Source organism: Odocoileus virginianus, chromosome 14 (genome assembly GCF_023699985.2).
Source record: "Odocoileus virginianus isolate 20LAN1187 ecotype Illinois chromosome 14, Ovbor_1.2, whole genome shotgun sequence".
Taxonomy (NCBI): Eukaryota; Metazoa; Chordata; class Mammalia; order Artiodactyla; family Cervidae; genus Odocoileus; species Odocoileus virginianus.
Window position 1 is genome coordinate 434,658 of NC_069687.1, and position 24,320 is coordinate 458,977.

General features: G+C 59.7%; 2 protein-coding genes and 3 long non-coding RNA genes across 16 annotated transcripts in view; 3 read left to right on the plus strand and 2 right to left on the minus strand.

Annotated features, from left to right (window-relative positions):
- LOC110136163 (probable palmitoyltransferase ZDHHC11B) overlaps window positions 1-2,997 on the minus strand; it is a 44,922-nt gene extending 41,925 nt beyond the window's left edge. For all 7 annotated transcript variants that reach the window (XM_070476428.1, XM_070476425.1, XM_070476424.1 and 4 more), the window contains exon 1: window positions 2,858-2,997. The gene's annotated coding sequence lies outside the window, so the exon portion shown is untranslated. The remainder of the gene's footprint in view (window positions 1-2,857) is intronic.
- A 95-nt stretch (window positions 2,998-3,092) lies between these two features.
- LOC110136162 (uncharacterized) lies at window positions 3,093-5,489 on the plus strand. The gene is made up of 2 exons (XR_011491146.1): window positions 3,093-3,378; window positions 3,976-5,489. It is a non-coding gene; the product is annotated as an uncharacterized lncRNA (long non-coding RNA).
- Window positions 5,011-24,304, minus strand: BRD9 (bromodomain containing 9). 5 transcript variants are annotated; one of them, XM_020891668.2, is made up of 16 exons: window positions 24,136-24,304; window positions 23,241-23,455; window positions 22,845-22,977; window positions 19,825-19,885; window positions 19,329-19,473; window positions 17,428-17,538; window positions 16,718-16,830; window positions 15,550-15,682; window positions 13,985-14,060; window positions 13,308-13,403; window positions 12,766-12,898; window positions 11,640-11,751; window positions 10,114-10,152; window positions 8,923-9,022; window positions 7,335-7,502; window positions 5,011-5,660 (listed from the first exon to the last, which is right to left on the minus strand). In XM_020891668.2, exons 1-16 carry the CDS (start codon window positions 24,185-24,187, stop codon window positions 5,560-5,562), a joined length of 1,788 nt encoding a protein of 595 aa, XP_020747327.1. In that variant the 5' UTR covers window positions 24,188-24,304; the 3' UTR covers window positions 5,011-5,559. The 5 variants fall into 5 exon arrangements, with proteins under 5 accessions (XP_020747327.1, XP_020747326.1, XP_020747325.1 ...); XM_020891667.2 differs by having other exon boundaries at window positions 16,718-16,833; XM_020891666.2 differs by having other exon boundaries at window positions 16,718-16,851.
- LOC139038224 (uncharacterized) lies at window positions 7,677-11,223 on the plus strand. Of its 2 annotated transcripts, XR_011491145.1 has the most exons (4): window positions 7,677-7,984; window positions 8,346-8,443; window positions 8,866-9,111; window positions 10,003-11,223. It is a non-coding gene; the product is annotated as an uncharacterized lncRNA (long non-coding RNA). The 2 variants fall into 2 exon arrangements; XR_011491144.1 differs by having other exon boundaries at window positions 7,677-8,443.
- On the plus strand, window positions 18,519-23,322 carry LOC139038225 (uncharacterized). Its single transcript, XR_011491147.1, has 2 exons — window positions 18,519-18,689; window positions 22,263-23,322. It is a non-coding gene; the product is annotated as an uncharacterized lncRNA (long non-coding RNA).
- Window positions 24,305-24,320: the final 16 nt, after the last annotated feature.

The window sequence follows — 24,320 nt, forward strand, 5'->3', positions numbered from 1 at the left end:
AAAAGAGAAATAACCTACAGTGGTGAAGATGGGAGCTCTGAGGACAGAGTCCTCAGTGTCCTGGAAGAAAACAATGGCATCACCTATGACACAATGTAACTGGCACTTATCAAGTTCAAGTGCTGAGTCTCCTGTCCTGAGATGAGCAGCCAGGCTGTCACGCAGGCGGGACAGAAGGAGAGGCCTCGGGGCATGCAGGGGCACCTGCTCACTTTTTCAGATCCGAGATGCACCCCGAAACACCAGGCACCTCACATCCAGGCTTGGGGGGGAGGCAGTGTGTCTGCGTGAAAGCCAGAGCCCACAGCGCTGGCCGCGCTGGGACACGGGGAGCCCGGCCACCCGCACCGACCCGGGGTGCCTGCAGGCAGACCTGGCCGGTTGTGGCTGCAGACCTTCCCCTTGGCTCTGCGCTGGGACATCGGGGGTCCCTGCACTGGTTCTGATGCTGGGGACCTGGGGAGGGCGGACGGGCTGGGAGGGCTGGACCTCTTGCCCCTGCCCCTCCTGGGCAGCAACCCCCCGGGGGGCAGGGGCCCTGGGGGTCAGGGCAAGAGGGGGTCAGGGCCCCGGGGTTGGGAGAGCTCGTCCACCTCGATGCACCGTGGCCGTGCCCGCCCTCCTCCCGGGACACTCACAGGCGCCCTGCCCTGCTGTCCAACTCCGACCCTGACTGGCCACGGCTCATCCTCCCCAGGTCTCGACTCCACACACTTCCTGCCAGGCGCGCTAAGAGGAGGCTCAGCCAAGCACCCGGGGCGGGTGGCAGTCCACGGCCACCACCGCCGCCACCACTGCCGCCATCACCACACCCCCACAACTGCCGCCATCACTGCTCCCCCATCACCGCCCCCCATCACCGCCGCCATCACCGCCCCCCCATCACCGCCGCCATCACCCCCCCACCACCGCCGCCATCACCGCCCCCCCACCCGCCGCACGAGGAGCTGGAACTCAGCGGGCCCAAAAGCTGCTGTGGGGACAGGATCTCCTGTCTCACCCATCCTGAGACACAGTGCTGCTGCACGTGGACACAACACACGCCACACACACCTCACACCACGCACACCACACAGGACACACACCACACAGGACACACTCACCACAAACACAGCATCACACATGTCACACATACGTCACACACATACAGGCACACACACACACGGGCACACACAGGCACACACACAGGCACACACACAGGCAGACACACAGCACACACACACACGGGCACACAAGGCACACACGGGCACACACACACAGGCACACACACACACGGGCAGGCACACACACAGCACACACACACACAGGCACACAAGGCACACACGGGCACACACACAGGCACACACACACACAGGCACACACACACACGGGCACACACACATACGGGCACACACACAGGCACACACACAGCACACACACACAGGCACACACACACACGGGCACACACAGGCACACACACACACAGGCACACACACAGGCACACACACACAGGCACACAAGGCACACACGGGCATACACACAGGCACACACACACAGAGGCACACACACGGGCACACACACAGGCACACACACAGGCACACACACACAGGCACACAAGGCACACACGGGCACACACACAGGCACACACACACACAGGCACACACACAGGCACACACACAGGCACACACACACAGGCACACACACAGGCACACACACACAGGCACACACACGGGACACAAAGCACACACAGGCACACACACACAGGCACACACACACACAGGCACACACACAGGCACACACACACAGGCACACACACACGGGCACACACACAGGCACACACACACAGGCACACACACAGGCACACACACACAGGCACACAAGGCACACACGGGCATACACACAGGCACACACACACACAGGCACACACACACACGCACACACACAGGCACACACACAGGCACACACACACAGGCACACACACGGGACACAAAGCACACACAGGCACACACACACACAGGCACACACACAGGCACACACACACGGGCACACACACGGGACACAAAGCACACACAGGCACACACACACAGGCACACACACGGGCACACAAGGCACACACACACAGGCACACACACGGGCACACAAGGCACACACAGGCGCGCACACACAGACACACACACACATCACACATACGTCACACACACACAGCACACACACACACCTCTCACCCCAGGTGCACCCTTCTCAGGTTTCTGGGCTCGTTCCTCACGGCTCAGGCTCTCCTAGACAAGTTCCCGGTCCTGGGCCCTTAGCCCCTCTCTCCCACCCCACAGCTGCCTCTTCCCTTCACGCCTGTCCTGGGGCCACTCCCTCGGGACATCCTGACATCACCAGGGGACAGACCGTTGGGTCGGGCTTGGTACACTGGCCGTGTGGGGTGTGAAGGTGCCCGGGACCCCTTTCTGCTCTATTTTGGTTCTTGTGTCTGGTTTTCCATCATCCCTGAGGCACTGGTCTGTTTGGTGCTGGGACGACCTGTGAGGCATCATCCAACATGAGCACCACTGAGATACGCGGGTTCGAGCCGCCTCTGCCGAGCTGTCCGTAGTGACCAGGGGGGCGGGCAGCAGGGCTACCCCAGGTCTTCCCCCAGCCCGTCAGCAGTGTGGACAGGGCCCCTTCCCCTCCCCGATCCACACTGCTCCTGTCCTCCCCAGGAGAGCCGTCTGGGCACCACCACGACCTCTGAATGCGGCGCAGACCCGGGCCACTCCTGAACCCTGGTCTGCTCATGTCCTGACGACCCTGGACTCTGCGGATGGATGTCCGGGAGGCCCACTTCGAGGGCCTGGGCAGAGCTGACGGAGGGTGAGGAACCCACCTCCCTCACAGCCAGAAGGCGCAGCCACAACAAGCACTGAGCACTCTCTCCTCGGGCACACTCTCCTCCTCTCCGTTCTCAGGTCCTGGGTGAGCTGGGGACGCACAGGTACCTCTCACTCAGCCCAGGCCCAAATGAGAGACTGGCCTCCTGGCAACACTAACAGTGGCCCCAGATGCATCATAAAGGCGGCCCCGCCCCCAGGGACGCATCACCGACAGTGGGGGAGGGGCAGGCCAAGGGGGTCCCCAGGGGACCCTCACCACCGGCCCCTGAGCCTGGAGAACTTCAACCTTCGGTGAAAAGGCAGGGGTTTCTGCCCCTGACCTACTGCCTCAGTAATTTTGGGCTGGAGGTGGCCAAGCTGTCCATTCCCAACCTCATCCTCACACTTGACCCTGGAGCCGAGATGCCGGGCTCTGTCTAGGGTTGTGGGCACCTCTGTCTGGGCTTGACCAGCGCCCACCCCCCCCCCCCGCCCCCGGCTGACCCCGTTGGCTGCAGAAGGGCCACAGTAGATGGTGAGTGGGGAGTGCAGGCACGTGGACACCATGGCAAGTGGGTGGCTTACCCCACACGGACGGCCAGCTCCTGTCTTGGGGTCTCCCGCCATCCGCTTTGCCCCAGTCTTGGTTTATAAGCTCAAGAAACACCTGGTCCTCAGTGTGGGGTCCAAGGACTCCGATCTGATGTGGCGGATTCCGGTCTCAATCCTCCCCAGGGGAAGGCAGGTGGATGGGGATGTGTCCCCCTCCGTCCAGAGGCGGCATCCTGTGGCCTCCTGCCTCCCTGAGTCGTCACCGCTCTGGGCACCGTCAGTGATGGAAGGAAGGCTGGCTTCCTCCAGGCAGTGTGCCAGCCGTGCTGCCTGAGGCCCGTGGGGATCAGAGGTTGGCCTCCCCTGGTCCTCTGGGCCTGGTCTGGATGGACAGGCATGAAGGAGGAGCCAGCAGGTTGCAGGCAGTGGGGTGGGTGGGAGGCTGGTGAAGAGGGGGCTCCTCCGGCCTCGGGGCCTCCCGCGGGGCAGGGCTGGTCAGGCCAACTCTGCTCCCTCAACTGCCCAGCCTCAACCTCCCACTCACTGGCTTCTGTTTCCTCACACACGATCGGCCCAACAGCACTGTCCCGGAGCAAAGCACCCCCTGGGTGACGGGGACGCTTCTTCCAAAACTCCAGCTGACCACAGGTGGACAGGCATGCGAGAGCCTGGGGTCACAGCTGGGAGCCCCAGGGGATGAGGGGTCTGGTACCTGCCTCCAGGGCCCCTGCACACAGTGCCCGCCCAGGGGTAGGCCTGAGAGCAGGAACCTCCACCAGAAGGTACTTCCAGGGAGGCAGGCGGCTCCAACCGCTGTCCATGGTGCTGCCCAGAGCCCAGAGGTGCCAAGGAGATCCAGGATGGAAAATCAGGCACCCAACCAGGGTCTGACCCCAAGACGCAGGGTCTGACCCCACGACCCAGCCCACAGGCAGCAGAGGCCTCAGAGACGCCGGAGCTTCGATCCCTGGAGACTAAAAGCAGAGCTCAACCGCTGCAAGAAGAGCACGAGGCCTGCATCCCACTCTCCCCCTCAGGGGCCAGGCCCGGGGATCCCGGCAGACTGAGCTCAGCTGGCAGAGCGGCCCACCCACGTGCTCCTCCTCTGCAGGGCCGGGCTCGGGGGTCCTGGACACCACGGCTCCCGATCACAGCAGGCACCGCCAGGCTGCAGGTGTGTCTTCACATGCCCTGGGAAGTGCGCTCTGGTTAAGATGATCGTCATCACGGCCTCCTGCACAGAACACACTTCTCCAGAAACATATATGTGCAGCCACGGCTAGCGCACCGCGGACCCCAGCCCCTCACTCATGGGACTTTGGGGGATGGTGAGCTCAGTTACCCACAGGCGGTGCCACCAGGGCTACCCAGAGGCCAGGGAGCTTCCGGAGGCTCCAAACTTCTGTTTCAAGGCAGGAAAACAGCAGGGAGTTGTGTGGGAGCGGATGTGACCCTGGACACCACTCAGGTGCCTAGAGCCGGGCCAGAGGCGGGGGAGACAGCACCAGGAAGAAGGTAGGCCATCAATCTGAGTGAGAAGTGAAGGCTCTTCACTGAAGTCACTCAACAGGGGACACCTGGCCGGGTTGTAAATAATGCACACAACAACGCTGTGTTTCTTTTTATTAAGATCTGTATTTACAATCTGCAGATACAAACAGGCATCCAGTAAACACATCCAGAACAAAGCAATTTCTGACACGTGATCCACAGCTGCAGCCACAAGACGGCCCACTGCTCAGCAGAGCTCCCCACGTGGCGCCCCCCATGACCTGCCCCAGAAGTGTGGGGACGCAGGCTCGGTGGGGTGGGATACACACAGGACTCACCCACGTCTGCTCCCCGAGGACGCAGACTGAACAGTGTGTTTACACGGGCACCGAGAGGGACGTCCCCGCCACCTAGCAGCCCAGAGACAGACCACGCCGGTTTCACAAAATCTGCTCACACACCCTTTATAAGTGACGTCCACCCCAGGATGCAAAGGGCTGTCCATGGATACCCCACATCTGAGTGCGGCAGGCATGATCGCAGACAACTCACCAGCTCCCCGGGGCTGCTCCCGCAGGCCGAAGGAGACAAGATGAAGTTTTTGTCTCGTGACAAAAACTCTACATGCAAATAAAAACTGAGAAGCACAAAACCACCGAAGACTGCCTGCAGGCTAGGCCTTTGTGGAGGCTGCAGGCTCCGGAGACTGCAGGAACTCATACGGGTCGTGGGCTGCCTCCTGCTGCTCCCCAACGCTGAGGCGAGAAGGGCTCCCTGCAGTGACGGGAGGGGGACACGTCAGCCCAGCGCTTAACCCCACTCCGCCCAGGAGGCCCGGCTGGACATGTGTCCTGGGGCTGCAGCCAACTGAGCCCACAGCTCAGCCAGAGCCCTGGACCCAGAGCAGAGACCACCCAAGGGCCCCAGGGAGCCGTGGCCGAGCCTCCACGCAGCAGGGCTGTCAATCCTGCAGGAAGGCAGCTCCTGGGCTGGGGGTCCTCGGACACCCCCAGACACCAAGGAGCCCCAGGGTCACCCTGAGTCCACCAGGACCTTGGGATCCTCGGACAGTCCAGACCTCAAAGAGTTCCAGGGTCACCCTGAGTCCACCAGAACCTCAGGATCTTCAGACATCCCCAAACCCCGAGGAGCCCCAGGATCACCCTGAGTCCATCAGAGCCTCAGAATATTCAGACACCCCCAGACCCCAAGAAGTCCCAGGTCACCCTGAGTCCACCAGGACCCCATCGGGCTGCTCAGATACCCCCAGACCCTGAGGAGCCCCAGCGTCACCCTGAGTCCACCAGGACCTTGGGATCCTTATAGCTGGGAGCCACCCCAGAGTCACCTGGGACCTCTTCACAGGCTTTTATCACCAGGTTAACGGGACCAAAATGCTGGTCCTCTACTTGGACAGCTTCAGCCAATGGTCTGCAGCTCCCCTCCCTTCCCCCAAACGTCAAGACATGCATAAAGGGAAGTTCAATGCTTGGGTCTGGAGCTGACGCAGGAACATGAGAACATGAACAGCGTGCTCAAGGGGCCAGCAGATGATGTCCGCTCCCATCCTGGCAGAGTCGAAACCCACCACCCACCCACCCTCACGTGCCAATGGGGGCTCCCAACCAAGGATGGCGGTGTGACCCTCCCACCGAGGACCGCGTGGTCTGTCCCATTCCCCCCCCAACACCAAGGACCCTGAGGTCTGTCCCGTGACCCCCACCCCCGAGGGCCCCGAGGTCCTGTGGCCCCCCCACCCCCACCGAGGGCTCTGAGGTCCGGCCCGTGCCCCGCCCACCCACCTGAGGGCCCCCGAGGTCCGGCCCATGCCCCGCCCACCCCCGAGGCCCTGTGGCCCTGCCCACCCCCACCGAGGGCTCTGAGGTCTGGCCCGTGCCCCGCCCACCCACCTGAGGGCCCCCGAGGTCCGGCCCATGCCCCGCCCACCCCCGAGGCCCCCGAGGTCCTGTGGCCCTGCCCACCCCCACCGAGGGCTCTGAGGTCTGGCCCGTGCCCCGCCCACCCACCTGAGGGCCCCCGAGGTCCGGCCCATGCCCCGCCCACCCCCGAGGCCCCCGAGGTCCTGTGGCCCCGCCCACCCCCCCCCCACGCCCCCCGCAACCGAGGGCCCTGCAGGAGCACCGCGCTGCCCACGCGGCTTCAGGACCGGAAGCAGGAAGAAGCCAACGTCCCCTCCTCAATGACACTGTGGCGTCCACGGCCTGGATGTGACCAGCGGGAGCTCTTCCCGACATGGACCCAGCTTCATCTTCAGGCCAAACCCCCAGGTTCACAAGACTTGGTTCCACCCAAACCTCTCCCTCAGTGCAGCCGCCCGACCAGAGTCCTTGTGGGGGCCTGCAGCGGCCCCGGACCCGGCCCGGCCCGCTGCTCCTGCCCTACCGGCTCCCGCAGGGGCGCCCACGTCCGGCGCGCGGCGGGCCTCACCCAGATGGTGCTGGTCCCGGTCGGAGGCGTTGGACAGCGAGCTGAGGTTGGACGAGGGCCGAGAGCCCCCGCGCTCCGCCTGCGCCTCCTGCAGGTCCTGGAGGAGCTTCGTCGTCTCGTCCAGGCTCAGGTGCCCGTCCTCCGGGTCCAGCTCCTTCTTCACCTTCCCTGTGGACACAGACGACGGGGCTGGGCCAGGCTCGGGCCACCACCGCCTTGCGAGGGGAGTGGCGCGCGCCGGACAACAGGCCCCGCCCCCGAAGGGCCGGCGGGGCCCCGCCCCTCGCGGTGGGGCCCCGCCCCTCGCGGTGGGGCCCCGCCCCTCGCAGCGGGGCCGCCTTCCCCTGCGCCGAGTGGCTCCCCGCCCTGGGGAGGTGAGAGAACACCCGACGGGGCCCCAGCCTACGGCAGGCGGCACCAGAACAGGCGGGGAGCAGGCAGGAACAGCCCCAGGGGACATCGCAAACGAGAGCGAGGCGGCGACCAGGACCCACTGCACACGCAGAAGGCAAAGGACACGTGAAGGGAGGAGAGGGGAGAAGCAGGAAAAGCTGGGGGCCAATAACCCGGCGCCTGCAGGGCCGTGTCCGCCCGGCTGGAAACCAGCGGAGAGAAAGTGCCCCAAGGCAGATGGGCAGGATCAGGCCCAGGTGAGGGCGGGACAAACTACAGTCAGACTCCCCCCGTTCAAGAAAAACCCCCGGGCCCAGGCACAGCAAAGACAGGAGCCTAAGAACAGACCCGAAAGAGAGCCAAGGGGCTGGTGACAACCCCACTACTGACAGAAAAAGGAGGAGACAGCAGCCTTGGCGGAGGGAGGGCCAGTCGGAGGCAGGGTGGCCCTCGGCTGCACCCGAGCGAGAGGGGCCGCCAGGCCCACAGTGAGCTTCCTGCCGGACCCCTGCCTGCTGTGCGCCTGGGGATGTGCTGACAGAGGGTGCCCAGGGGCCACGCTTGCTGCCAGGGACTCTGTGGGAACAGAGCTCTGCAAACTGACACTGGTTCCCGCAGCACCTCCTCCCCCAGCACGCCTCCCTGGAGGACCCTGGTCTGTCTTTCCGCTGGGACAAGCCACAAGCGTGACCACTGCAGACTCCATGTGTCCGCAGGTCTGAAGGGGCTGAAGGGCCCGGCCCACACGCAGGGCCAAGAGCAGAGGGCCCTCCTGGGAGTCAGGGTGGGCTGGGGCACACGGAGCGATGGTGGCGAGCACGGCAGGAGCTCCCCACTGCCCACCGGACCAGGGGACCCAGGGATGGGGCCAGAGGTCAGAGAGGAAAGCCTGGCGAGCCCAACTGGGAGCCACTGGGGGTCCTAAGGAAGGGGGTGGGGGGGGGTCCTGAGGATGGGGGGTGGGCAGGTTACTGAGGACAGGGGGTGGGGGTCCTGAAGACAAGGGGTGGGAGGTCCTGAGGGCAGGGGCTGGGGGTTCCTAAAGACAGGGGGTGGGGGTCCTGAGGACAGGGGTGAGGGGGGTCCTGGGGACAGGTGGGGGGTGGGTGGCTGGGGGTCTTCATTCTGGGACCCATAGGCTGGGCCGAGACACCCTCTTAGCAGCAAGCACAACACGGCGCCTGGCACAACCTACCCAGACAGCCGAGCACGGAGATGTCCAGGGAAACATCTGAGTAGGGCTTCATGGCCATGAAGTCCAGCGTGGAGCCCCCGTCCGCGAGAGGGTCCCCAGCCTGCAGGAGACAAGCCACGTGAGACAAGAGGAGAGGCAGCGAGCTGCTGCCCACCACCTAGGGCACAGAGGCTGGGCCAGCTGCGACCAGTACGCGTGAGGAGTCCACAGACAGGCCGAGCCCGGCCTGGGGACGACAGGGCCTGGGCTCCCCAGAGGAAGATTCTACCTGGGGCAGCCAGGAGAGTACTGGTCCCCGGGCACCCATGGGTACTAGGGGTACTGCGGAGAGCCCTGCAGGTGCTGGGGGGGGGCGGTCTCTGGGGAGGTCCCTGGGGACCCACAGGCACTGAGGAGACACTCAGGACTCGAGGTCAGGCTGTCTTTCAGGAACTCAACAGACATCATGGCAGGTCCTCGCCTCCTCAGAGGCCCTGCTGTGGGGCCAGGGCAGGCGCGGGGTGGTCCTTGCTCTGGCGGCTGCAGCCCGCCCCAGGTCCTCGCCTCCTCTGGGCTGACCCGCGGAATCCCTGCTGGGGGGCCGGGAGTGGGGTCCCTGCTCAGGCGGCTGCAGCCCACCCCAGGTCCTCACGGGCCGTGCACGGCAGCGCCCAAGGCCACACATGTCGCACAGCGCAGAGACCAAGCAGACACCCGGCCACCCTGTGCATCTGGGGAGGCGTGTCCTCAGATGGCACCCTCCCCAATTTCCCGTCAAAGGGCCCCATCTGACAGGCACCTGACCTGAGGCCTCCGTCATGGAGGCCGAGTGACCCCCACAGCCCAGGCCCCTGCACCCTGCCCCATCCCAGTGCCTGCCCATACGGGTGGTTTCAGAGCTGGGGCCAAACACGCTCTAGGTCACTGCAGGTGGGGCAAAGGCCACGGAGGACCGTGTCCTCGGGATGGCGAGGCCCTGGGCCGTTCCTGCTGGCCAGCCACGCCCACGAGTGAGCCCATCCCGGGAGGAGCCCCCGCCACACCCTCAGGCCAGGTCACCACGGGCGGGCTGAGATCAGACCATCTCGCTTTCCTCCTCAGCAAAAGGACTGAAGCTCCTCTCACTGGCGCTGTCTCAAAGGCCACACAACATCCTCACGGGGACCTGCACCACTAGGTTTTTACTGTCTGTAACTTGTCCACGGAACCCACCTTCACTTCATCCGGAGGTTTCATCGGAACGCTTCTCCTCTACAAAGAATCACAGACAAGATCCAGTCTCTCAGCAGCTGCACCCAGGAGCACACCCGCTTACCCTCTCACTCACCCACGAGGTGGGACAGGCCCACCTGCGACCTGAGCGGGCCTCACAGGCTGCAGCCAGAGGCCACCACAGCGCCTGCCAGCTGAGACCCCCGGGGCGAGACGGCTGTGAAGGAGTGAGAGCCCCAGGCTGCATCCTCAGCCCCAGGGGTGGGAACAGAGGTGGGCAGTCAGACACTCCCCCCCGGGGCTGCCCCTGGAGGACGGCTGACCCGGGGCAGGGGGTTGGGGGGGCTGCTGAGACCAGCAGAGGAGATGGCTGGATGGCATCACCGACTCAATAGAATTGAGTCTGAGCAAACTCCAGGTGACAGTGGAGGACAGAGGAGCCTAGCGGGCTGCAGTCCATGGTGTCGCAGAGTCGGACACGACAGAGACTAAATGACAAGGGTCTGAAGCTGTGCCGCTCTGAGCAGTTCACATTCAGTAAAGCGATAAGACCGTTCTCGCCTCCTCTGTCCTAAGCTGGCCGTGCGCGCCCGGGTTTACTTCCGGGCTCCCGATTCCGCCCCACTTGTCTGCGCACCTAGTCCAGTGAGGGCACCACACAGCTCTGATGACGGCAGCTCAGCAGTACAGGCTGAAACCTGCAGGATGGAGACCCCTGGCTCTCTCTCAAGACTGCTTTGGCTACTTGGGGTCTCCGGTGCCTCCACATAAACTTTAAAATCATTTGTTCTAATTTTTTGAAAAATGCCATTGATGTTTTGATAGTGACTGCACTATATCTATGGCTTGTCTTGGAGAGTATAACCATTTTAACAATATTAATTCTTCCAATGCAAGAGGAGAGTCTATTCCATAAGTAGTGCTGGAAAAAGTGGAATGCTACATGTGAAAGAATGAAATTAAAACGTTTCCCTAGTACTGTATACAAAAAGAAACTCAAAATGGCTGGGGAGGAAACATTTAAGGCTTTGTGGTCACACACAGGGTGTGGCACATTTTCAATTTCTATTTTCTAAAACACTCAAAATCTATTAAAAAAAAAAAAAACATTGTTAATGGGCCAAAGTTTGCCAATCCTAATCTTGACCAAAAAATACACACTACAAATGAAAAATAAAAATAAAAGTGACCGCAGACACAAAGCGAGTCAGACATCACTCTACAAAGAGGCTGAGATGTCAATCTAGGCACCCACACCAGGAAGACGAGCATCAAAAGTGAAGGTAGAATGAAGACAGCTTTCAGATAAAGTTCAGTAAGTTTGCTGCCAGCAAATCTGTCCTTTAAGGTAAAAGGACATTTTTCAGGACAGTGGTAGGTGACAGCTGAGGAGACGGGCAGGTCTGAGGGGCGAAGAGCAGGTGCCAGACGAGGGTGCCCTTCCGAGGCTTCCCTGGAAGTAATGACTGAAGTCGACCCGGGGGGGAGAACAGCTCCATCACCTCGCACGCGAGCCCAGCGCCCACCTGCCTCAGCCGGAAGAGCATCCGTGAGTGGTCCCCGCCTGTGATCTGGTCCAGGAGGTCGTCTACCAGCTTCTTGCTGTAGCTCCCGGCATCCTTCACAAACTCCTGCAGGCTGGAGGGGCCGCGAGAGCAGGCTGGGACCTGTGTTCCTCACCCTCCTGCCCTGGCTGCCCACCCCCGAGGTCCAGATGGTGTGGGTGGGGGGCTGACCACACTCAGAGTGACCCCAAAACAAGAAAGGTAAAGGCAAAGCAAAGCAAAGCACAAGGCATCTGCACACCTAAGTCCCTCACACTGACTTTTATGAGAGCACTCATGTCTGTTTTGGGCTCAGAAACACAAGGAGATTAAGGAGAAAGCACTGGGTGGGCTGGGAGCACCTCTGGGGTCATTTTGGACCATAAGGAAGTGAGACAATCCCAAACCAGACTAATGAGTTTAAAATAGAGGCCACAAGTTGAGAACAGAAGCCGGGAGCAGAACCCACAGGCTGAGCAACACAGCCAGGCCAAGGTCTGAAGGGGCCCGGACGGCAAAGCCTTCACACGGCTGTGGACCTGACTCCGCACCCAGTGTACGGCTGCCTGGACCAAGGGCAGCTGCCTGGACTCTGCACCCAGCGTCTAGCTGCCTGGACCAAGGGCAGTGGGCCCCAGAGCCATGCGCTGGGGCAGGGCGACACAGGGTCACCACCTGGGAGGCCACCCTCTACCACCACACCTTCTTCTTGGTTTTCCTCCTTTAATTCTGTTTTCGCACAAACATCGGGGTCAGCTATTCGGTTACTGTATTAGAGGCTAACTGATTTCTGTGTGTTCTTCAGACACACTCCACGTTGTTTTTGGAGGAAGACAAACACCTAACATGGGGAGACGCCATTTCTGCAGTTCTGTGATCGAGAACCTCTGGACAGCCGTGACCCTGGCTCTTCCTGGGGCACGATGGGTCATACCAGGCTCTGGCAGGCTCCGGCCTGGATCATCATCCCCTTAAAAACCTGGTCCAGTTACCTGAGCTTCGAGGCCGCCGGCAGAGGCCACAGTCATTTTACTGAACACAACCATGGCCTGCAGCCAGGAACCGATGCCCTCCTGCCCGCCACAGACGCTGACTGGCCCCCACCCACCTCAGTGCGCACTGCACGCCCGTCTCGTCTCCGTAGGCCGAGTACAGCAGCTCCACCTCGTCAGCCTTCAAGTCACCAAACACAGAGTTGTTGTGCGTGGAGAGTGCAGTGCTGGCACTGGAGAGGAAGGTGACTGGGGGGGTGCAGAGGCCGAGGTGAGGCACACAGACACACGGGCCGCGCACAGGCCATGTCTCCAGGGGACCGCGGAGAACGAACAAACCAGAGCCCCGCGTGGAGCCCACGTGCCCCCTGCACCCAGCACCGTGTTCTCAGGAACCTCCAGGCGTGGGTCTCTCCACTGCCTACAGTGTCATGACTCCCAAGTGGAGGAATTGTTTGTTGGAGAAAGTTTAAGTGGCGTCACTGGACCACCATGCGGAGCGCAGCCGAGCGCAGGGAGGAGCCCCCACCCTGGCAGACGCGGAGGCGGGGCCTGCCTGCTGCGCTCCAGCTCCCGCACCTCCCAGGACCCCCCAGCACAACGGGACCCAGAGCCAGGCCTGACACAGCAGCCGCTGGGTGGGGGCGGGGGGTCTCACCTCGGCTCCTCCGTTCCTCCCGGAAGCCCAGCGTGGTGAAGCCGGGCAGTAGCTTGCTGGACAACGAGCTCAGGTCCACTGGGTGGGTCTCCTCCTCTGCATGGGACCAGAGCCATGAGCAGGCGGCCCCCAGCCGCAGGAAGCGGCGGCAGCATGTGGGAGAGCAGCCTGGGGCCCCCGGGACCATCTGAATTCGGGTCTACACAGCCGGCAGCCCCTCTCAAACCTTGGCTGCCCGCAGTTTCACAGTGGAAGGCCAGCGGTCGGCCCACCACACGGCAACACAACCCCAACCCCATGCCACAGGCCCCGCCTCCGAGACCTCAGTCCACGCGCTGCAGGAGCAACACGGTTGCCTCCCCCTCCCAAGAGGCCTGCGGGCGGTTCCCATGGGAAGTGGGGCCTGAGAGGACTCCACGTCCCCGTCAGAGCCTCAATCTCGCATTCAGAGCAGGACCAGCTTGCCTGTTCTCTTTTATTGAGAACACTACAATTCACTCCAGCTGACGATTAAAGTGGTCAGCACCTGCCCTCTGCATCCATGGAGGACTCCTGACCACACTTGCATCCTGCCACGTGGGCAATGGGACATGCCTCATCTACACGTCAGCAAGGAACAGGAGGCCCTCAGGCGGGCCGGTCAGCAAACGGGACAGGGTGGCGGAGCGGGCACGCACCGTCGGCATCCAGCCCAGCCGTGTTGACCACGCTGTAGAGCAGGCTGCCGTCCCCATTCTTCTTCAGGTAGCCCATCTGCAAGAGAGCAGCCTGAGCGCCTGTGCCCCCAACCCCCCGCAGCCTCCAGGCCCCCCGCACCCCCAACCACCGTGGCCTTGAGGCCCCCCCGCAGCCCCCAACCCCCTGCCCAGGGCTCCTCCAGAGCAGGGCTCCGGAGGGGCCAGGAGAACCACGGCCTCTGAGGACAGCCTGTCCCGAGTAAACCCTGAACGGCCACAGAGCTCCCTGTCCCCTGGAGACCACAGACATGCCCCGTGCCGTGAGCACACGACCCCGGGCACACGTGTGCCACGGAAGAGCTGCTGCGCTGCGCTCCTAGCACCCTTGTGACCAGGAGCTTCGAGGACACGACACTCCCCAGAAACAGCCTTTTCCAGGAGCCAGAAGCCTGACCAATGCGAGCTGGGGCAGGGCCTGGTCAAGGAGACCAGAAGCCCCACCTGGGAACAGCGCCCTTTGCAGGCCAGGGCGGCCCAGGCCAGGAGCAGCCCCATGCGATGGTGCAGGGGAGCCCAGGGATGGGACGCGGGCGACAGCAGGCGGCTCCTCGCTGCAGCCACGAACTCGCAAGGAGCAGAGAGGACCCACAGGTGCGGGCAGACCTGGAGGTTTCAGTGTGAGCGCATGGCCTTCGGTGAATGTGAATCAGGGCAGGGTGCACAGACAGAGGTGGCCATCCCAGCACTGTGCACCCGTGCGCAAACAGGACGCACACCCTGGTCTGCGAGGAATCAGTGCTTAGTGTGGAGACGCTGGCTCCGGGGCCGAGGAACCACCGTGGCGCGTCACCACACGGGGCCTCACACCTTACAGCAGGCACGTGCAAACCAGCAGGAAACAGGAGACATGAGACGTGATGTGCCTTATATAACCCGACACATCCCAACTGCGACCACTTCATGGTTTTTTATGTAAAACCCAACACACCCTCTTCAGACTCAGTATAAATAGAAAGTTCAAGTAGGTTTCCACACACACTGTGTGAAAATGAAACGTTAGACACACCAGGCCAAACAAAACACCAGGGTTAACTAACTTTGGTCTTTCCTTGCTAACAGTCACCAGGAAGCCTAAAGCCACTCGCCCACGTGATTCCCACATGCCTACCAGACGCCTCTGTGTCAGAGAGGGGTTGTGCAGAGCAGGGTGGGCCCTCGTGGGGGCTGGCTCATGCCTGGTTAGACCCATGGAGACTGCAGAGGCGCAGACACCGAGAATGCGGAAAGGACGCGCCACTGTGGAGAGGCAGGGCAGGCTCGGCCCTGGCCTGGAGACAGAGTGTAACCCTGTGCCAGCCAGCGGCCTGCACACCACTTGCCACTCCCGCCCCCAGGAGATGGTCTGCCAGCTGTGGCAGCCGTGGGGACCAGGCGCTAACCCCTCCAGCGACAACGGCAGCAGGACACGGCGGCGCTCCAGCCAGACACTGGCAATGTCCACCAGTGCTCGGTCGTGCCGACAGGCCAGCACCGGGCAGATGACGTGGCCGCCCCCAGGGCACTACCTTGCCGCCAGGCACCAGCCGGCTGATCCTGTCCCGGGCCTCGTCGGCTGCGTGCTCCACCAGCGCCAGCACATGCTCCTCCGCGGTGCTGTCCGTCAGGCTGCAGGCGTTCCCCTCCGGCTCGAACACGCAGCTGCGAGGCGGGGACACGCACCAGTCATGCCTGCCCTCCTGGCAGCCCACGCACCAGGTGGCGGCAGGGAGCACAGGGCGCGCATCACACCCTTCCTTCTGCTCCTGAACCTCTGCCGGCTACGGTGCGCGGACCCCAGCCAAGCAGGCCCCTCGGGTCTCAGCCCCTCCTTCCGGTGGTTCTACGGGCAACAGGAGCCTCGCTGGCGGCAGCGTCACTCAAGCACTGGACCGACAGTGGCAGTGATTTGTGCAGGGTCGGGGCGCTGGCAGTGAGCGCAGGCTGAGAGCAGACCCCAGAGCGCCCCGAGACAGCAGAGGCAAGGGGGGCAGCTGCCAGCACCCGAGGGAGGTGGTCCCCTTGTGGAAGTCTCTGGAAACAGTGGGGGAACCTCTCCAAGGAGTCGGGGGCGAGCCCTCTGGGGTCCTGAGCCTTCGGGAAGCCCCCTCACAGCCAGCCCCTAACTACAGAAGCAGGAGCCTGATAACAGGCCCCTACCCACCCTGACCCGAGCTGTCATCCACAAGAGAGCCCCCGAGCCTGGGACGGAGCCCCGGCCGCCAGCGCGCATCCTGCAGAGAGGGGGACCCTCGGGAGTTAAGGCCCAACGAGAACTCACAGGACGTGGTAACAGCAGCGCCCGGGCGGCGGGCCTGGCAAACCACACCCGGGGCAGAGTGTGAGCGTGGCCCGTGAGGGTGGCTCGGCCCGCGCCCCCGACACCTGCTGCGGTGGCCGTGACTCTCCTACAGGACCCGCTGCTGCACTAGCATGTGGGGATCGACGGCCGCAGAGTGGGGAACTGCGCCCCTCACGACCGACCCCAGGGCCCAGGGCCTGCTGACAGTCCTAGCAGGATGGTGACCGCCACCACAGCCACCGCACTCTCGACCAGGCAGGGAGGAGGGTTGCTTCTGTGTGAACACGGGTTGCAAGCTCCATCCCAGCTGCCGTGAGCAAGCTGGGCTGGGACACGGACCCCGCCAGCAGCGAGGACGTCAGTGCCCACAGAGCCGGGCAGGCGGGCGGCTCTACCTGATGACTTCTCTACTTGGCCGCTTGGACTTCTTGGCCGTCTCTACGTGCACGGGCACGACTTCGGGGACAGGCTCCTCGGCAGCCGTGTCTTCGTTGCCCAGAAGAGCCGCCTGCTGAGAGAAATCCATGTCCTGCATAAACGACATGCTGCGCTTCAGAGCTAAGAGCCGCTCCTGGAACCAGAAAGCACAGAGCAGCGGGCTCGACCTCTCCCTCCGGCCACGGCACCGACGAAGCTAAGGGAGGGGTGGCCGCAGCCTCGCCCGGCCTGGCGGCTAACCCTCCGGGGGAGGGGAGCGGCAGAGCACGCCCCCCCGAGGCTGGTGAGGCCCGCACTGGTCCTAGATACGTGTCACATGCAGCCTGGCTCAAGGGACAGAGGGGGCCCCGGGGCTGGGGGTGGGGCGCTGGGCTCTGGGAGGCAGCCACACAAGAGGAACCCGCAAGGCAGGCGGCAAGCCAGCGAGACCCAAGCATCTGGAACTCCGCCCCAAGCAGGCTGGGAGCAGAGAGGGGGGTGTGTCTGGAGGAGGGGCGTGCTCACAAGGGCAGCTGGCTGGGGGCTCCCTAGAGCAGAGGGCCCGTGCCGTGGCCAGGGGTGCATGGACGGAGCATGGCATTCGCTGTGAGCTCCCGTTCAGGCGTGAGAGCCAGGGAGGAGGCGGCACTCAGCCGCAGCCCCGCACTCGCCGCCGGAGGCCCCTTACTTTGCTCATCATCTTGAAGCCGGCGTGCAGGATCTTCTTGGCCAACTTGTAGTACACAGTGTCCGGCCTGTTGTATGTCATCGCGTTGTCACACATCAGCTTGAAATCTGCCTGAAAAGAAAAGAGACAATTCACCAGGTGTGGAACACCACACAGATGACAAAAGACTCAAGATTCCTATCAAAAGAAGCCAAAGGAAGACGCTGAAACACACTGGAAAGCAAATGTGGCTCTCCCGTTTAAAGAACTCTCCTTTAATTTATGGAAACTGTTTTCAGCTCATTTCTGTTACAGCTTATTGTAAGATACTGAGTGCACTTTCCTGTTCCATATAGTAAGTCCCTGTAGGGAACCGCGTGTATCTGTTCACCCCAAACTCTTAGTTTGCTCCCCCAACCCCACCCTTTCGGCAGCCACACTCTGTTCCCTGTATCTGTTCTGACAAGTTCGTTTGTGTCATCTCTGTAAAGGATACCATATAACATCTGCCTGACTCGCTTCACTTAGTATAACCTCTAATTTCATCCATGTTGCTGCAAATGATAACATTTCGCTCTTTTTTATGGCTGAGGAATTCAAGAATCATTTTTAAAATCTTTGAGAAGTTTTCATAACTATTCATTAGTCTTCACTTGCACAAAAATACCTGAATGAGAAGCTTGTCGAACTGTGTAATCCTTTCTGAACGTAGCACACACACTTCACGGGAGTAAAATGCTGGTTCCTCCACTTCTTTCCTGACCTGCCCCCTTCCCTTCCTTGGAAGGAACTCGGACATTAACAGGAACAAGAACCAACAACAGGTTTTTTTAAGCAAAGCAGAGGGATAAATTGAGAGGTGGGCATGCCCTCTATCTCTGAAGTTTTTTCATAGAATTTAAAATTCTGCCTATAGATGGTTACTCTAGTACCATCAGAAAAACACTTTCCCCTAAAATAAGTGAACAACTTACATTAAAGATAAACGCCCTGACATGTCAGTATTCTGTCACCCTTGCCAAACTACTCAGGGCACACCTGACAGGTGAGTTAGACCTCAGGATGACAATGACTGCTAAGGTAGTGCACGCCACCTGCAGTCCTTCCCTCACCAGGCCAGTGTCCCCAGGGCTGGGCTGAGGCCTTAAAGCCCCTGTGTCACAGGTCCCAACTGTGACAGGCTCAGGGACAGGGTGACACTCTTCACATCTCAGCTTTGTCACTGGGCGGCTGACCAGACTGGGTCCACAGGTGGATGGGTGCACTTCAGAACACAGATACAGGTAACCACCTGCCCACCTGCCCGAACTGCCCAGGAAAACTTTCCTTTTCTCCCACCCACCCTTCAGTCACCAGTCACTCACTTTCAGTGAGTTCTCCAGTAAAGAAAAATAGGAAAGCTAAGCTTGGCCAAAGTGAACAGAACCTAAGACAGAAATGCAACATCTTTTTCTAAATGGCATCATTGTCAACACTGTCAAACATCTGTTCTGAAGTTCCCCTGAAGCTGAATGCTAAAGAGCAGCTTTCGCCTTTCACAGCCAGTGCTGGAAAACAGTCAGCAACAGAGTACTCAAGAGAAAAAACCATGATCCTAAAAAATTTAAACTCCCAGATAACTACATTAGAAAAATTACACTGCAGGTCAAATCAAACACACCTTTGCTTGACCCAACATGTCCATTTACGCCAAAATACTAACTTAAGAAACACATGTCTACTAGCACGCAAGACACGGGCTAGCTTTTAGACGAAAACAGGGAGAAAGTCACAACTGACCTCTGTATTTTCAAAACACCAACCCAACACAGAAACACCCACAAAGCTTGCAAATGCAAGCAACTAAAGCTGTGTGAAGGGTCTGTATACATGAATACACACGGAGCTTCCTGGTGAAGACTTCAGGAGGTGAAATGATCTACCTTAAACTCCGTGACTGACTTGTACTCGTTAGCTATGATCTTGTCTTTCATTGTGCCGAAGTCCATTGGGTGTTTTATTATCATCGAGTACCCAGGAGCGATTGCATCCGTGACAGGAAAAGCAAAAAATCCATGAGGATCTTTTCTGAAAACACAAACATCTTTATTTAAACTGGAAAAATCCAAAGATCTAAGTGTTTGAACAAAACAGCTCACAGTAAAAAATCTGATGCAATTAACCAAAATTTAAGGTTGCTTCTTAAAATTAACAAAATTTATGCTCTTTCAGACTGTGGTATTTTGGATATGCTAAAAACTCCAAAACTACTGTCCTGGGTCCTGTCATGACCCCACCCATGGCATTTGACCTCTGGTGCCAACTTGGGGTTCCTGGAACTCTGAACCCTGCTCCCACAGGCGTGTCCACCCCCGCCCCCCACTGCGAAAGCAGGAGCACATGGAGAGAAGAGCCCAGATGCCCCCAGGAGCCCCTTACCTCTGCAGCTGGCGGAGGAAGTGCTCCAGCAGCTGCTGGATAGGCGTGCTCTCGTTCTCAGCTGCCGATTTAAAAAGGGAAAGAGTAAATTAAACAAAAGTGTCTCGCTAACACTTCACCGTAAAGAAAATGCCGATTTCGTGATCCTTATCAATCTATCTCCTGTTCCAGTGTTCCAGGCTCACATGAGAAGCGGATGAGAAAGTGAGCAGACCCATGCATGGTCCCCACCCAGTGCAGCTGGGGAAAGGGGCAGAGACCCAGCAGCAGTCCCCCAAGACCCCTCTGAGACAACCAAGATGGGATGTCACACGTCACCCTGTCCCCAGCCCCAACCCCTCCTGGGCCTAGGACATTCCAGACAAAGTAAGAAGATGCAACCAAGACTTTGAACAGAAGTTGACAATGAATGCCCTGATAGCATTTTACTTGAATTCTCTGGTCATGCTTCTGCTCACTAGAAAAATGGGGACAAAATGGGGGTTCTTGTGAGGACTCTATTAACTACACCTCTGGACGCACAGCATGAAAAACACTGTTTTCAGTGAACGTGAACACAGAAGTCAGTTAGGTTTCCCTCCACAAGAGTACGTATGTATATGGTCTTCCCCGCTGTGTCCCGAAGGCTGCACCCAGAGCCCCAGATCCGGTGTTCTAAATGCTCTTCTCCACCGAGGAACCAGGGTCCTTGGGGGAACTGGCTCACTCCAGTCACCAGGGTGACACTGTTGAGAGAGACCAGAAGAGGTCCAAAGAAACATCTGATCACAGGCTTTCCAGGCACACAGGGAGGGTGCTCAACAGGCGGTATGAACGAGGCGAGTGATTGCCAGCAACCGCAGGCATTCCACAACCACGTTCCGCTGAGGAGCCGCTGCTCTGCACTACCTCATCTCCCCCACAGCAGGCCCAGCGGCCCTGCGTCTCACTGCTGCCCAGGAGCAGGGCTACCAGCAAATACCACCTCCATGTGCCGGGAGCCGTTATGGGGGGTCCCGCCCGTGACGAGGTCATGAAGAAAATACCAGGCAGGCAAGGCCGTCTGGGACCCCATCCATGACGAGGTCACGAGGAAAATACCTGACAGGCAAGGCCTTCTAGGATAAGGGACCCTCCAGGTTGGCCTCGGCCTCTATCCTACCCTATATCCTCCCCCTTTTTTCTGCTGTTGTTCTTATTTGCCCTGCTGCAGATTCTTGCGCTGCCTGCCGAGAGCTCTCCTGCTCCTCTTTCCCTGAATAAAGACCAACTTAAAAGCTAACTAATAAATCCCCTGGACGCTGGTACCCTATGAAGGGGCCAGGGATGAAGGAAATGCTTCAATTCAAACCCTTTTGCTGGCATTCTGGCTTGTTTGATAAATGTGTGCTCTCATTGCACAAAATGCTCATGACTGTTCTAAACATCCTAAGTACAGTACGCTAACAAAAGAAACTATTAAGCATAGGCCCCTTCGCAGGGTGAGAAAAGCTCCACAAATAATATAGCCACAAATGTGCCTAATAGAAAACAGTTTAGATAGAGATTAGCTGGCGACTTCTTGCAGGTAATTAACTTTTAGACTAAGAGCCTGTTTTGTGCCATATCTGCTGTTTTTGCAATCCTTTGCATTTCTGTTCTGTGAAAATGTAATCCTATCTAGGACCCTTGGAGATGACACCTAATAGAAAGAAAATAGATTAACCACAAAAAAGACAGGGTCGGCTACTCAAGTTGCTTAAAGTTGCACCAGGCGCAAACCATAAATTGTCAATAGGCCTGAAAGCCAAGAGATATTATACATAGAGATTAACCATTAAAAAGGCCCTAATAGGCACAGAGCCCTTTGGGGGGTGAGGAAGCCCTATTAGAAAATACAAAAAATATTGTTTTAAAAGTGGTTATTAGATCAATGTTTGATTGATGTTAATGTGCTGAGGTTGTGCAGTGGAAACTATTGTTAATATAGTTAAAGATATAGTAAAATAAGAGTTTAGCCCTAGTGTAAAAACAATAATTGTTAATTTTAACCAAGAGTGCTAAACAGGGGCTGCCTCACCAGAGCCACAGAGTCTTTGTGTGTTAAACTTTTTAGATAAATTAAGCTGAGAATTTCTGCAAAAAGACTGTGTTTTACGTTAACAGGATTGTATTTCTACTATGTTACAACCTGCTGTACCATGAGACTGCCACTTTTCTGTTTTCTGCTGAGCTCAAGGCCAGGAGATAATGTACAAAAAGTCTATGGGAAAAGACGCTCATATACAAAAATATACAGAGCACACCTGGTTTTGTGAAGGACAAGCTAATGTAATGTTAAACTAAGTCTGTATGCTTATCTGCCCCTTAGAAGTGTACCAACTTAGGATATAAAGTCTACGGTCAAAAATAAAGCAACTACCAGACTCTGTTGCATATTCCTGGTCTGATCTCTTTCTTTCTCTCTCTCTCCCTAGCAGACTTGGCCCTATCAAGGCCGGTCCTACGTTGTCTCTCTCTCGCCGATGCCGTTCACCCTGAGGGTTCCCCTGGATCCTGCTGGGGCTGGACCCCGGCATCCATGACCGCAAGACAATGTCTCCCCGCTCCTCAGCAAGTTAGAGGTGGTCAGACCTCCAGTCGGAGCCAGAGTGCCTCCCCCCAGAGGCGCCTGACAGTCTGAAACCTGAGGGAACTGCCCACACAGATCAGTGGGGATCTGAGCTTTCCAGAAGGTTTCCCCAGCTGAAGCCAGCACAGCTCCCAGGGATCTAAGGGCCCGAACGACTGATGCCAGCGCTGGCCTCCTCCCATCTCGGAGGACCTTCTTGGGGGCTCTCGGGCTGAGAGGCCAGGAGCTGCGGCAGGCCAAGCCCTGCTCTAGAAGCTCAAAGCGAGCAGCAAGAAACTCAGGCAGGCCCAGCTACTCTGTGAGGCCCTGGAACAGAGAGTGTGGCTCCTTCCGTCCTAGGTGTCTCCTCAAGCCCAAGGACAGAAAGCCAACCGCTGCTCCCCACGACAAGCCCCACAGCTCCAGGACGCCTCTGAATGCTGCCACTCGCCTGGCTGCGTCCGGCACGCTCGCACGGGCCGGTCGGGGGGCGGTTCCACCTCCACCTTCTTCCCCGGGTCGAAGTCGTCGGCCTCCCCCTCTGTGTCACAGTGCTCCTTCTCCCGTTTCCGCTTCTTCTCCTCCTATGAGGCAGGGTCAAAGCAGCGAGGGCAATGAAGTGGTTTTTAACAGACCTCCTGTTTCTAAGGGGGAGCTGAGAGTGAAATTCCGGTAACCCTTCTCACCGCAGACCCCACCCTTCCAGGGGCCCTCCACAGGGGCCCAGCAAGAGGTAAGAAACGGGAGACCCTGACTCTGCAGGATGCCCTCCGCCACAGAGAGGACACCCCGGCCCGAGCCCAGGAAGCCCTGACTCCATCCACCAGCACCCCCACCCCCCGCTCACCTTTCGTTTCCTCCTTTCTTCATCGTCAAGGTGTTTCTCCTTCTCTGACTTTTTCTTTTTCTTCTTCTTCTTCTCCTTGTGTCTCTCCCGCTCATGGTCTGACCTGTCATCGTAGTAACTGGAGTCGTGGCCGGACCCTGAGAGTTCCGTCACTTCGCTTCCTCCAACTTTGAGGACCAGCTTCAGGGGCTTCTCCAAGGGCTTGTCTGCATAGTCTGTGGACACAGAGGCGGCTTTCACCGCGTGCGCTCATGGAGGCCACTCAGCAGCGCACACTGCTACCCAGAAGGCGGCACCTCGGCCCAAGGTGAAGGGACACCGGGAGGTCACTGAGGTCCGGGAAGGTGGGAGGACAAGCCAAGCTGAGGCGAGCAGCAGGGCACTGCCAGAACCATCAGAGAAAGATGGTGGTGAGTGCAACGGACGGTAGTAGGGGGCTCCTTCCCCTCCCCGCCCAGTTATCCTCCACCGGCCAAAAGAGGGGTCTCCAGGCCACTGTCGGAGGAACCAGACCACGCCTGGGGCCCCGGGGCCCAATCCCGGCCCGTTAGCTCTGGCCCCGGGTCGCCCCCTTCCCGCCCTGCCGCAGCCCCCCGTTGCGTAATCCCTGACACCAGGAGCAGGACACCGCGCATTTCACTCTCAGCTCCCCCTTAGAAACAGGAGGTCTGTTAAAAACCACTTCATTGCCCTCGCTGCGGGGAGAGACCTCAGGAAACACGGCCGAAAAACAGGGATGCTCCACACTTCTCTCCAGGGCGCGGCGATAGCAGGGCTGACGCCTGAGAGCCGCGTCCCCGGGGCGCGGTGAGCGCGCCCGCGTCCCCGCCCTCGAGCCCGGGACCCCGCCGCCGCGAACGCCCGCCCGGCGTCACAAAGCGCGCCGCCGCCTCACCCTCGTACGACGAGCGCCATTCGGTCTTGTGCTTCTTGTGCTTCTTGCCCATGGCGGCGGCGCCCAGGGCAGCAGCGAGCCCGCCTGGAGCGCGGCCGCCGCGCGCCGGCCCCGGCCCGCCGCCCGCCTCGCCCGCCTCGCCCGCGGAGCTCGCCCGGCCGTGCCGGAAGCGGCTGCGGAGGCCG

What these genes read in the sequence shown, in the direction of transcription:
- BRD9 (XM_020891665.2), bottom strand. Translation starts at nt 24,187, where the DNA reads ATGGGCAAGAAGCACAAGAAGCACAAGACCGAATGGCGCTCGTCGTAC. An exon ending in ATGGCGCTCGTCGTACGAGG is followed by an intron (nt 23,456 to 24,135) that starts GTGAGGCGGCGG and finishes CTGTGTCCACAG; the next exon opens with ACTATGCAGACAAGCCCTTG. An exon ending in CCGGGACCAGCACCATCTGG is followed by an intron (nt 5,661 to 7,334) that starts GTGAGGCCCGCC and finishes CCGTCACTGCAG; the next exon opens with GGAGCCCTTCTCGCCTCAGC.